Here is a 14,185-nt window from a genome sequence, read left to right as displayed (position 1 = left end):
GAATGGGGCACAGGATCGTTGGAGACATAGAGTTGCGAAGATATAACCCCGATTCGAGCCCAGCCAAGCAAGTCATTCAATTTAGCTACCAGACATTCACACACACAAAACAAGGACACCAGCAGATATACACTAATAAAAGTGAAAAAGGACGTGAGCAACGCTCTTGGAATTTCAAACATGTTGCATCTCCTTCGGCTCGCAATCAGACGAAACTAAACGCGAGTGTTTTCCTTTGTTTTTTTTTTGTTTGGGAAAGGGAATGGAAATGCTGAAAGCGACAGGACAGTTACAGCAGAAGAAACAGGAAGCTAAACATCCAGCGGAATCAGCAAGACAAACACGAGGACAGCCAAAACGAAAAAATAAAATCAACAGAAAATTCAAGCGCAACAAAAGGAGACAAATAATTAAAGTAAAAGTTTCCTTAATCAGTTTGCTTATTTCGTATTCATTTTTTTTAAAGGTACACTGTCAAGATGCTTTTTAATTTTGTGCAAAGATAAAATGAAGGTTCTTATAAGTACTTGAGCTTCTGCGGACATGACCTTCTTTTTAAAGATGGCTATGATTTGTACATATAAAAAGATATTCTATAGAGCTTCAAGATCTTATGTCAAATTAAAACTAATATTAAATATATATAAATAATATAATATATTTTCAAAATTTCTTTTGAAAATATATTATGGTCTAATTAACGAACTTTTACGGAAAGTCTAGTCGTATTCGCTTTAAGTTTTCTTAGTAGCTTAAAAAAAATATTACAGTTATGACAATAGCAATTTATTTAGTAACCATTTAAAAGAAACTTTAAGATATCCTATACAAATTATATTTAAGGGTATTTACAATTCCTCAGGCTATGTTAAACATTTAAGCCCTGTTCTTATTCATTTCACGTTGATTTTGCGGCTGGGTCAGAAACTCTTATCAGCCAGGCCAGAAAGAATTCATCAAGGTCAAAGCGTTGATGGCCTCTGTCTTCCTGCGCCACCTGCTCCTTGTCCCATCGCCATGGATTCGGTGGTTAGGTCAGGTTCCGGAACTTTTCCTTTTGCTTTTTTTTGCTGCCTTGTGGCTTGTCTGCCTCGCCTGACTGCCTTTGACAACGGATCCAATGACTCGATGGCAGATGGCTTTTGGGATGGGCTGAGTGGGCTCTAAACCGCGTCTTGTTCTTTCCTCGGGTTCCGTGTTTATCTGCGGGACCGAAAAAAGTAATTTCTTAAAAAAGTTCACCATGGCCGGGGCCAAAAGGGTCGAAAATCGGCAAAGAGTGTCAAGTGTTATTGACGATTTGTTGATGATGTGGCACAAAGAGTGGACGAAATGCCGGGCAAAAGGTATGCGAATGGAAATGGGGCAAAGGTTATATGCAGCCTTTGTCGTAACTTGAGTGACGCTGCCCGTTCAGCTCGCAGTTTATCCGGGCTCCTTTTTCCAGATCCGGCATTTCCATTGCATATGCTTAGCGCACAAAGGGAATTTTCCTCAGCTCTGTCTTTCACCACTTTCTTCGTTTTAATACTTAGGATGGGGTAATTGGGATAAGGTTTGCCTAGGACTTTGTTTTCGGCCAAGGAGGTTAAAGACTTGGCTAATGATGGATGTTCTTTCTTTATACTATACCATATTAGTAAAGAATGAAAAGTATTTCCTATTGTAATATAAAAAACCTTTTTTGGTACAATTAAAAAAAAAATTTTTAATTTTAAAGAGCAATATTTGAAATAAAACAAGGGAGAACGCTATAGTCGAGTACCTCGACTATCAGATACCCGTTACTCAGCTTAAGCGACCAAAGGGAAATGGAGATATGCAAGCAGCAAAGCGAGATTTAAATGCGCCACCTACCGGCGGAAGACAGATTTAAGCGTTGTGTGCGTTAGGGTAGGCGTGACAAATTCATTGTTCAATAGAATAAGTTAGCCGCGCACTTTGCTCTCTCTGAGCACCGGCAGTGCTTTTCTCTTTGCCGCTAAGTTCGGCCGGCAACTATTTACATACACACACATACACGCGTAAAAACATTTCGCACTGTCTGGCTCTGACGTCATAGCTTTTTTTCTTGGGAGGTTTGTGGGCGTTAGAGTGGGCGTAGAAAAATTTTTTGTGGGTCAATCGATAGGTATGGACAAGACTAATACATTTCAGTTAAAATTTTCTATCTAACATCAAAACTGTAGGAGCCACAGTTTTGGGCGGTTTGTGGGCGTTAGAGTGGGCGTGGCACTCTACTGAAACAAACTTGCGCTGCGTAAGAAGCTCAGGAATCTGCTCGCCAAATCTCAATAGCCTAGCTCTCATAGTTTCCGAGATCTCAGCGTTCATCCGGACAGACGGACAGACGGACAGACGGACAGACGGACAGACGGACAGACGGACAGACGGACAGACGGACAGACGGACATGGCTAGATCGACTCGGCTAGTGATCCTGATCAAGAATATATATACTTTATGGGGTCGGAAACGCTTCCTTCTGCCTGTTACATACTTTCCGACGAATCTAGTATACCCTTTTACTCTACGAGTAACGGGTATAAATAGAAGATCAAAAAACACTTTATAGAAATGTATTATGTAAGATATCTTTACTTTACGTACTTTTAGTCTTGAAAAAAAATTACTAAATTTAAAATATAATTTAAGAGTAGTATGCTTTGGTTTCCCAGAAGCCAAGGACTTATATATGCAGTTATCTACAAGAAGATTACAAAGTCCTAAAGACTCTTTCCTGCCTGTCACAAACATGTAAGGGAATAGGATATACCCAATATAGGATAGCAAAGATAAAAATGCTGAAACGAAAGCAATGTCCAAGGTAAACAGGCAGGGCACGAAACATCTTTTCAGTGCGATAACAGGAGTATTCCTCCATTCAGGCGGACACGGGGCACGTAACAGTTTTATCTCTTATTCAAAGTGCTGGCCTTGCTGTGGGTGTAAGTAAACTTCTGGCTGGCAGTAAGCCGCCGCCCAAAAAACTTTTCAAGTGTTGAGCAATAATCAGAAAGGCTGGACGAACCTACGCCCCCCTTTTCAGCAATGCGTTCCCCCCCACAGGAAATTCTGGTGGAAAAGTTTTCGTGTTCCGGGCATTGCTTAAATGGGTTTATGGGTTCATTTGCAGTTGTAATAGGCGTTGAAATGCTGGGGATTGTGGCCTTTCAGCCGCCGCCTCTTTGTTTCTTTTCCTTTCCGTGGGATTTCCGAATTCCGCACCTCTAATTCGTTCCTTCATCTCCTTGATGGGCTGCAAATGAGGGCTAGCTTCAAAGTTAATTACACTTTGACCCCCGAGCGGCACGCAACCAACCTTTCTTAGCTGGAATTTTTTATAGAAATTATTTCTTTACGGCTTTTCCAAGTTTAGAGGACATAAACAGTTTTGTATTTCAATTAAGCGAATGGACACACGCCACGAAATCAATCGAAATGTGAATCATGGGCTGCCAAGGAGCGAGAGTCTCGACGAAATGAATCAAATCAACTATTTATTGTTTTCGATCCAATAAATTTTTATCACTCACCGGGGTAGCTGGCGAATGGCCAGATACATTGGGCGTGGTAGGTGCGAAATATGCGAGTGACAACGCCGTTGGCACATTCGCCTTCACTTACACAGAAAGCTGAGCTACAAAAATAATAATCATAAAATGGCGGATGAAATTCACAAATAAATGCGAAAGCGAAAACGAATACAAATCAAGCCGACCTTCTGCATATGAGTGGCATTTTTTCTCGATTTTTTTCGGGGTGTTTATGTGTGAGCCGAAAATGCGAGCATAAAGAATTTGCAATTTAAAAGGGATTTACTGCGCCTCGTAAAACAAACACAATAAAAGATCAAACGACATGACAGGCTAAGGCCTCTGTCCCTGACCCCTGACCCCTGCCCGGGGAGCCCTGAATTCCAGCCCCCGGGCGAAATGTCAAAGGATGTGGCGCCATCAAGGCAGAGACAACAGGCACGAGCCGAAAGATGACAAAATAAAAGTAAAGCCGAATTTGGTGTGACAACTTTGCAGGCAACCAGATCGAGATGGATATGACAGGGCCAATACACACATATGCGTGTGTGTTAGCCAACTCCCCCGCACACACACACACACTCACATGTGGGGCCTGCTCTCGAATTGTTTTTCCTTGGCTTCGGCTGCCTGCCACTGTTGACGTTTTAATCGAATCAATCCGGCAGCAGAGCGTGCCGAAAAAAAGTTATAAACTTGTTGGCAGTTGGATTGAGAGTTCATGTTCTCGTTCTCATTCTCGTCCTTGTTACATTCCCCCCACACCCAATTGCCACTGTGGTTTTGGCTTGAATTAGGGCCCAAAAACTGGGTGGCTGGCACACATGTGCTTCTCTATTTCTATCTGGCAAGCTTATTTACGCAACAATATAAAAGTTATTTGCTTGTTTTTGCCATTTTGAGCAGTCAGCCTGTTTGAGCAGAATTCGTTGCAAAATCAAATGATTTTCGGCAGTCTGTCTGATCCGAGGCCAATGTGCAAATGAAAATTACCAGCCGAGCTATGATTTGATTTTTCCATTCTCCCTGGCCAGCTTTGAGGTGGACCCACAAAACCTCAAATCGAAATACCAATGCCATTTTACCTTTCACATTTTGAATTGTTTTGTGCTTTGATTAAAGCATAGATACTTAGTCAAGTACATTTAAGAATGGTTTAAATTGAATTTTAAAATGTTGAGTCAGTGATTTTATATAAGGTTAGTCATCTAGTTATACCTAAAAAAGGATTTTAAAATAAAGTAAATTAAAACAAAATAAATAAAAGTATTTTTAAAATTACCTTCAATACAAAAAGCTAAAAGCCAACATAAACTTTTTACTACCTCAAGGATATACCATTATATGCCTTAGTTCTAGTTGTAAATATTCCTGGATAAATACAACCTAGGTCCACCCGTTTATCCCCACTAATATCCATATTGATTTTCGCAAGAGATAGCAAAAATAAATGTAGAAATCCAGGGCAAGGCAGCTTAGCTTAAATGGCAAACGGACAATGACTTATCGACCTGTACATTAATCAAATTTATTGAGCTCAGAATTAAATTTAATTGACATCTCATTGAAGCCAGCTTGCTTTTCAATTATTTCCACTGTCTACCGCAGAAGCGTCCAAACAAATGTCAAATGATACACATCGTACGCGCATATCGGTCTGAGCCACCGGGCTGGTGATTTAATTTGTAATTTAATAAGCTTGTCTGCTGCAATTATGCAAAATAAATAAATTAGAAATCATGTGAGGGGCATACAACTTTGCCGACGTGGGGGCATTATTGCACATGAGTGCGATCAGTATGGGAGTTGCGCTCGAGTAAACAAACTACAGACTTAATACAATTAATGTCGAATTTAAATGCTCGAGACGATTTGGCATACACTGACAGGCACCGGCATTGGAGCAGCAGCCCATCTCGACCATGGGCAGTAGGGGGTTAAGGGTGTTAAGAGGGCCAGGATATCGGGGGCCTTCAGAGCCACCGATTCACATTTCAGCTTGCAGCCACAACCGCATCGTGTACAAGTTACTCCTGGGAACGTGGGGGAAAAAGGAAACTTTTTCTGCGACGTAGATAGTTTTTGCCAACAGCTCATGTGTGTGAGGGCGGAGCAGGGGGCGTGGCAGCATGCAGACTCTATACTCTACTCAGCACGTAGACAGCCTCTCACTCATGCACTTGCAGAAAAATAACAAACAGAACTCTTAAATACACTGGACACTATTATATTTTAGTGATAATAGGACTTTAATAAATATACAAATATTTTTTTATTATCAATAATAAGTACAACTGTGGGATTATTTCATTTTTAATTATACCCACGTCTTAAAAAACAGGAACCAAAAATAAAGTTATATTTGAGGTTTTCATTTTAAAAGACGTACTTAAATGTTGTATTAATTTGTTTTTAAGTTGAGTAGTTGTTATGCACTTTACAGAAAAAAGGAAGTATTGTTTGCTCAGGTCTTCGAAGTTTTCAGCTTTGGTTACGCTATAATTCCCAACCAGTTAACCAACGATTCTAAGCTATTTTTAAACCAGTCCTAAAGTTTAAAGAGCTTTATGGTTTAAAAAAGTGTTTAGAGATTTCTGACAAATATAGTAAAAACATAAACAAAATTGACACCAAATTATAAAAACATCTTAGATTAATTTAAATTATATTAAACATGCGATTTGGCTTAGCCATGATTTATTTTCTCAGTGCATGTGTGTAGGAAGTGGGTGGATACGTAATGCGTCATGTTCGAGTTTATCGCTTGGGCCCCGAAATTGCCATACTGGGTGGGAAAGAACGTCCAGATAGCCTCTATCCGAGTCGTGGGCTGATGGAACGTGAGTCGAACCTGTTCGCCTGATGGCTGGGCTCTGACCAGAGAGGGGATCAACCGGCTGGGGGATCTGGCCGTGGCCAATGTCGGTGGCAACTTGGCTCAAACTGACAGCCCAGGGATGCGAGAGGGAGGGGACTTGGCTTGGAGCATGTGCCAATGTGCTGTTAGTAATGGAACCGCAAATTGAACCCACCAGGCTGGGCGAAAGCGGAAACGGAAGCAGCCAGCTGGCCGCCTGCAATTTGCAACCAGAGACCTTTTGCAGTCCCAAAAACCGATATGCCTGCTCATCGCTTTGACTCACGAATCGTTGTTCGCCAAAAAACATATTTTATGCATTTGCCTGGTCGCAGTAATTAGATTTCCCTTTTATTCAATTCAAATTGAACGACTGAGTGCACAGAATCCATCGTATGGATGCAGCGAAATAATTTTATTTTGGTCGGACGCTAAATGGCGAAAAAGCGTTCGTGGATTTTAGTCAAAAGGAAATGGCCCAAAATATATTGTTTCGTTAAAATGCATAAATTTCGAATAATAATTTAACGGCGAGAGCTTAATTATAAATTTCATTTTCCCTGATGGGATGTTTTTGCTTTAAGAAATATTATTAAACAATCATTTTTGACTGATAGATTTTCGCATTTTAGTGCTTTTCTATTGTTTTAAAAAACATAATTACTCACATTATATTACTCCAAAATTAATATACTGATAACTAGGCGGAAAAGTATTCAACTTTAATGCTGCATGGCTGAGAACTAATTAGATTTCGCATCCATTCGATTCCAATCAATCGAATGAATGCACAGAATCCATCGCATATGCTCACGCATTTGATTTTGGGCGGAAACTAAATGGCGGAAAAGCGTCGGCGAAGCGTGATAATTCGCAGAGGTCGAACGCGTTCCGTTAGTCGGAAATGCGGCCGTTCACATGCTCGACTGCCGCACGGTTCTCCCTTTTGCATCCACCTGTCTTAGTTTCTGCGGCTAGTGGGCCCCACCTGTCGCACTTACCCCACCTGACTCACCTTCAAAGCTGCTCTACAATGCCTGGCTGCACACGGACGCACCTTCACGCACACAAATACAGCAATTGTCGTCCTGCGGCTGCTTTGTTTTCGTCCTTGCCACTTGACTTTTGCTTTGCCTTTTACTTGTGGCATGCGACTATTGCGGTTGCCCTGCACTGCGACAAAATTGTTATAATAAATGTTATAGAATATGTCTTTTATTTACCTAAATGAATTTGTCTTAGAATTCTTATTCTACTGCTAAAAAACGTGATACTCTAATAAGAAGCAGAGAATGCTCTAAAACGTATATATTACAATTAAAATAAAATAACAAATAAATTTCAAGTGATTTCCTCATACTGCTTTTTATAAAGTATGTCAAAAATATAAGAATAATGATATAACCTTCCACTATTTAAACAAAATATAATTGTATTAGTTATTGGTAAATTGCAGGCTTAGTACTAATTTGTTTTTAAATGTGTAACAAAGGGATTGACCATTCTTTGCCGTTGTCCCGGCAACAGGATTTATGTAAAGCAATTTTATTGTTGTCTCGAGCATTCTACTTGAGTCCTTGCTTTTTCTTGGTCGATTGTTGACTTAGTGGTTGGCCATGGCTCGCAGGATTGGGCCAGCTGCTCGGTCACTTTAATCACTCGGATGCTCGTGGCTCATAAAATTAAATGCCCCCCAAATGCCGAGGAGCCGAGAACGCTGTCAGCGGGCCTGTCCAGTTGTAAAGCATCTGAACACCCGGGCCTGAAAGTTGTAAATGTGCTAAAAAGCAAGATGAATTGCCGGTTATTATTGCCAACTTCATTTGCTATGCACTCAAAGCGGGGAGCTAACTGGGCCAAGAGGCCCTGGATGAGGGCCATCTACAAGATGCCAAACGAAATGAAGAGCGGCTCCAAATTAAACCCACCTCGCCGGATGGTCGACGGCGTTACAAATGAATATTAATTATTTATGGCATGCTAATTCCGTGAATCCATTAATCACAATTATAATTTATGCTGTTGTTTTCACCTTTTTACGTGCATTAATTTTCACATTTTTATCGAACACAATTTTCACTGCCACTTGGCTGCCCTTTTTGGCTCATTAACATTCGCATGGATAATAGAAATTAAAGTTGTAAAATCAATAATATGCCACATTAATTATTATAGCAACAAAAATAATGGCAAGGACAATGCAATCACGCGACACTAATAAATCCCCGGGGTTATGTACAAATCTGCGAATAATTAATGTGTGAACTCAAAATGGCATTCGTAATGGCCCATACCATTATGGATATTATAATTGCATGAGGTCTGCTGAAAGTGTCGCCCTGTTATTAGCATTAGCCAAAGGTTAGCATAATCTCAGTTCATAAGTACCATAATTACAATAAAACTATGTAGGTAAACTATCAGGAATTTATTTCGAAGAATTTTCCTAATTCTATAATACTTGAATAATTATTTATTTGTTAGCAAAGATAGAAAGATAGAGCATAAACATCTCACCATTTGCATTTACTTAACACCATCAGAAGCCATTTTTAAACAGCAGCATAATTTTATTTATGCTAGAGTAGTTTGACAAATGAATATTATGCACTTCCTGCTGACTTTGGCCCAATCAAAATGTGCATAATTTACATTTTGCAATTTACATTTGCATTTTGCGAAGATGCAGCCGGCCACTTGGATGGCTTGACACTGGCAGCATAATTGTTCAGTTTACATTTCGTGTTTATTATTTGATTTTCTGCCATTTCATTATCCTCGCGAACAGCGTTTTCCGTTTAAAAAATAGTACAATTGTAAATATTTTTCCATGTCACAGTTTACTTTATTTTCGTTTGGCAATTATTCAGCCGTTCGCTTCAATTTCAATAATTAATTGAACAAATTGTACTTTTCTCTCTCCATTGCAGTTGAACAGTAGACAACGTCCTCTGGTATCTGGATTTCATTTGTGCTACAACCAATGACAACATGCTGAAACCGTTGGCCGTGATTATTGGAATTTTTTATTTAGGTGAGTCCCTCGAAAGTCCTATCTTCGCCAGTCGCACGGCGTGTGTTATTAATTACACTCGTTAAATGAAATCCCGACATCTGAAATATGCGAACGAACGAATGTTAATAAATCACATTTGCCGGTAAACGATTTGTGTTCAAAGTGTTTTTGCTCATTAAGTCGATTCAACTCGGTTCGATGCGCGTCGAGTGCCAAATACATTTTTGATGGCATTTAATTTTTTGATGCTCACGAAAAATATAATTAATTCAGTTGACATTTAATCACTTACGGAAATTGCATTCACGGTTTGGGAAGGATTAATATTTGCAATGTTATGTGTGCAAAAACGATTTAATTCAATCAGAACTGTCTTTTTTACCAATGCCTTTTAAACTAAGCAGAAGCAGTGCAAATATAATCTAAGTATTATGTCCTTTTGAAAGCCTTTAAAGCATGTGCTTAAAAGCTTATAACTATAAAAAGTCCTGTGCTTTTAGGGCATAGAGCTAAAAAAGCTTTTATATAAATTACTGAGACTTTTTGTGGGACTTTATTAAAAGCTTTAAAGCTTGTTTTGGCTGTGCTAAAATTAAATATTAAGCTTTTATTCAAACGATGTTAAAAATAATTTCTTTAGTTCATTGAAAGCTTTTGTGCTATATTTACAATATTTGGTCTTGTAAGGTAAGGACCTCAATCTTTGTAAAAATGCTGTGCACTATATGTAAGATACATCATCTTACATGACCTCATGTAAATCGTTTTTAACATGACCTTCTACAAATGGTTTTTTACATGTCCTCATGTAAAGGGCTTTTACATGACCTCCTGGACCCAAACCATATTTTAAAATATATCCGAATTTGAATTTGTTCACTTAAAGACTCCAGCGTTGCCAGGAGCAAATTAAAAGAATCAGTGCTGTCAGACCGAAAAAATGCTGTCCCATCTTAACGGGAAACGGAAATGAGAGGTTGGTGCTACCAGACCGGGAAAAATATAACTGATGTCCATGGAAGACGAAGAAGACATGGCGCCTTGATTCAAAAATGTTCAATTTTTTTAGCTTTACAAATGTGACAGAACAGAGAAGGACGAGAAGGGATAATAAAAAATGATAAGAGAAGGGTGAGAAAATCGACAAAAAATTGTAAAAAGACCAACGGAAAATTTGACTTTGGAAAGCAGGACCCAAGCCTAGCAATTTGAAATCTTGAAAGATTCCTAATTTATCGATACGCAAATTAGTTCTTCATCTAGTTCTAGCTCCATACCCATTTTCCATTCCACCACTTTAGTTTAATATTAGTCATGGCTGGAAACAAGCTTTAGAAAGTTCTGTTAAAAAAATTGGAAAAGGTATGACACTTGACTTGGAGCTTCGATAAACTGATATGGAAATAAAAATTCCTAAGTTCCGCGAACATTTATCAAACAAATCCATCCAAAGCATAACTTTAATCTCCTTTCAATCGCCATACCCCCGCGATTAGAAAGCCACAAAGTCGGCGGTAAAAACCAACACATAACGGCAAACTATAATTATGTTTATCTTAATTATATTGCGTGACGTAAGTTTCTTATTAACCGGCAACAAAGTCACAAAGTCAGCAGCAATTTACCATGTTTATGGGCGGCGGGCCCAATGCCCCAAGGAATTATTATTACATGACGTGGGGCCCAGAGGTGGCCCCAAAGTCCACCCACAGCCTTTCGAGTCGCGTGAGCAATCAGAACACAGGTGGTCAAATCACCAGAAAGCCAGAAAGTGGCCAAGTCGAGTGGTCAGTGCCGAGTGGCGCCTTTGTTGGCCAGTTCGGCCACTTTATTTGCATATAAAACGTGTGATGAGAGCAGGGGGGGTAGAGAAAACGCGTTTCTAATGGAGCCACAACAATTGCCAGGACGACTACGCTGTTGTTCTTGATTCCTAGCGCCTTGCAGCGCCGAAAAGTATGCTAAGAAATTAAGCACATTGGTCATTTTCATTTGCGTGCCTGCGAGCTGTTTTGGGGCCACGCGGCGTATGCGCAATGCAAAGGCAAATGCCTTGAGTCCAGCGACACACGCAAAAATAATAAAAACTGCACGTCATTACCTTGATTTGTGGCGACTTTTGAACTCCACCCCCTTCTTCTGCTCCGCTGCCCTTTTACGTAAGCCAAACAAATTTCGAGCTTAATTTTTGCATGCCCAAACAATCATTTATGCTAATCAAAGAGCGCTTTTTAAGACCGCTCATCGATAGTTCAAGTATCCGCACTGGCGATAAATCAAAATAATTAAGTCGCCTTAAATTGACTCGAGTCGATGCGGCCATAAAGTGACTGGCATTAACCGAAACTCCCAAGTGGGGCTAATAAGCTTGAGACAGCGCTAATTTTACCCTCATTAAACAAGCTGACATGCCAGGCCCAGAGACCAGGACCAAGACCAGGGCCCGAACCAGGACCAGATTGGTGGCACACAGGACGATGCCAGCCAGCTAACGGTTTAGAGAGCTCAATAAACTCAAAGGGCTGGCCGACGTCGTCCTTTCCATTCGTCCCCCGGTTAACCCTTGCTCCCCTTCCTCTCTTTTAACCCACAGGAACCCCCTCGATTGCCATGCCAGCAAGCGTCGCCATTTTGGCAGTCATTAACGGCAAACTGCTTCATCATTTAATAACCCAAAAGTGAGCTGGTTAAATGCCGAGCGAAGCGATGCGATGGGGCTCTTTTGGCCCAAATACGCCCCCACAAAAACGGCACACAGCCATACATACAGACACTCAGACTACAACAGCTTGGGCTGGCACGAAAAAAAAAGTACCCCGAGTGGCACCGAACATGCCACACTTATTTTTATAGATTTCATTTTAACACCGAAAAAGGCAAACGCATGGAAACTTAACCGATGCCGTACCAGAGACCCTCGTTGCCCCTTTCGCTGCCACGCCCCCCGCCCCCCGCCCCCGCCTTTCGCTTGGCAGGCCCGAGACTACATAAAATTGGCAAGGCGTCAAAACGGGCGGCAACGAAAAAAAAGGGTTCATTATGGCAATTTGCTTAAACTCGTGGCGGATGCTCCTCGGTTCTAAAGGGCTTTTAGTTTTTTTCCGTGAGTATCTTAAAGCCCGCAATGATTTTTGGGGGGTTAACTGAAAAATAGCGGCATCATTTGACGGTCTGGCTTTCACATTTCACATTCGCCACACTTGGCGTGTCGAACGGGGTTCATAAAATATAATGAAAAGCAACATTTCCCGACTCCCCAGTTAATTTCAAACTCCTGTCACCTTAAAGCGAGCAAAGTTCAATGTACTTCTTTGCATTTTTTTCTCCCTCGTGAGTTTTTCCAATATGTGTGCTTAGTGTCGCTTTGTTTGGACATTTCCAAGAGGGGTTGTCAAGTCGTAGGACTTGGATTTATAACATGATTTCACTGCGGCTGGCTGTACAAAATTTTTAATTGAGCCTAGATGGCAGTGCCACAAACGACACGCAACCAGGCAACTTGGCCAGGACTTGAGCCTCAATTGGCATTAGTAAAATATTTCAAAAAGCACTTAAGCTACGGCCCGGCCGAAAGGTAAGGCACCCACTACAAAAAAACTACACAAGGAAAAACTAAGAAGGTTATAGACTCCAGACCTTGATCTTTTATGAGAAAAGTATAGTTTGTGCATAATATTTTAAAAACAAAAATAATATAACTTTTAAGCCTATTTATATTGAAACATATAGGGTTTTTAACAAGATCTATATTTTTTATCATTAAAATTCTTTAAGCAACCTTGATTCTTAGCAGATGCTTAAAAATTCAGTGGCCGAATGCCTTTAAAGTTACCTACACTTACATTAAAATAAAATAGTTTGACAGCTCTATTATTTGGGCATTTAATTTTTGATTATTGGCAACTGAGAATTGCAGTGGAAACCAGAAGACTACAAAACCATTTTATTTCGAGCTCTAAAGTCTCCCAATGACTACCAATTGGACGCTCCTAAGTAATCGAATTTATTCCATTCTTAAAAGTTCAAAATTTCAATCAGCAGTAGAAAATTAAAAACTTTATTCTCTCTCTTCGATTGGGGTATTTTTCTCCGTTTAGAATTTTCCTGGTAGTTTTCCCAGTTGTCGTCGCTGCGGCCGGAAGTCCTTGCTGGGGGAAAGTGGCAGGAGAAAGGAGAAATCCGCTTGGCGTGTTGACTTTTCATTTTTCGTGCGTGCCTAATTATATTTGCGTGTGCATGGCCAATTGCAGGCCGCATTGGAGCCTTGGGCACTGGCCGACTTTAAAAGGATATTTAAAAGGATATTAGCAGTGAGGCATCATCGGCGGCAAGTGACAAGTGACATGTGTAGGCGTCGCTCGATCTGGTCGCCATCACCGTGACCGCTTCTGTTGCTGTTGCCATTTCCATTTCCGTTTCCGTGTCCTTGGTGCCGCAATGTTGACTTTATTGTCGGCAATATGATTTGTCACCTCGCAGGACAGCTCTCCTGGCCGCCTGACAGATGAGTGTCTGCCAGCGGAGTGTAGTCCACTTGGCACTCGGACATGGCGTGTCGGCTTTGTGGTCTCCGCCAGCTCACCAGCTCACCACCTCCTCCACCTTGATCGATTACCATTACATCCCTGTGCCAGTGAAGAAGAGGGTCCTTAATGGGTAATAAGTAGATTGCGTGATTGTTACCAGAGCTCGTCGCATTTTGCAGTGATTGCTCACTTTTCGACACTTTCGGGCGATGGCTGGTCATGGCAGACAAAGGCCAAAAGGTCGGGGGATT

The 14,185-nt window shown here is 40.7% G+C and overlaps 1 protein-coding gene across 2 annotated transcripts in view; it reads left to right on the top strand.

Moving 5' to 3' along the window:
- LOC119545747 overlaps positions 1–14,185 on the top strand; it is a 123,217-nt gene that overhangs the window by 12,820 nt on the left and 96,212 nt on the right. For both annotated transcript variants that reach the window (XM_037851577.1, XM_037851573.1), the window contains exon 3: positions 9,323–9,426. In XM_037851577.1, coding sequence (XP_037707505.1) covers positions 9,384–9,426 — 43 coding nt within the window. In that variant the 5' untranslated portion in view covers positions 9,323–9,383. The remainder of the gene's footprint in view (positions 1–9,322; positions 9,427–14,185) is intronic.

The sequence above is a fragment of the Drosophila subpulchrella genome, chromosome 3R, assembly GCF_014743375.2.
Source record: "Drosophila subpulchrella strain 33 F10 #4 breed RU33 chromosome 3R, RU_Dsub_v1.1 Primary Assembly, whole genome shotgun sequence".
Lineage (NCBI taxonomy): Eukaryota > Metazoa > Arthropoda > Insecta > Diptera > Drosophilidae > Drosophila > Drosophila subpulchrella.
This window is presented reverse-complemented; position numbering and strand designations above follow the sequence as displayed.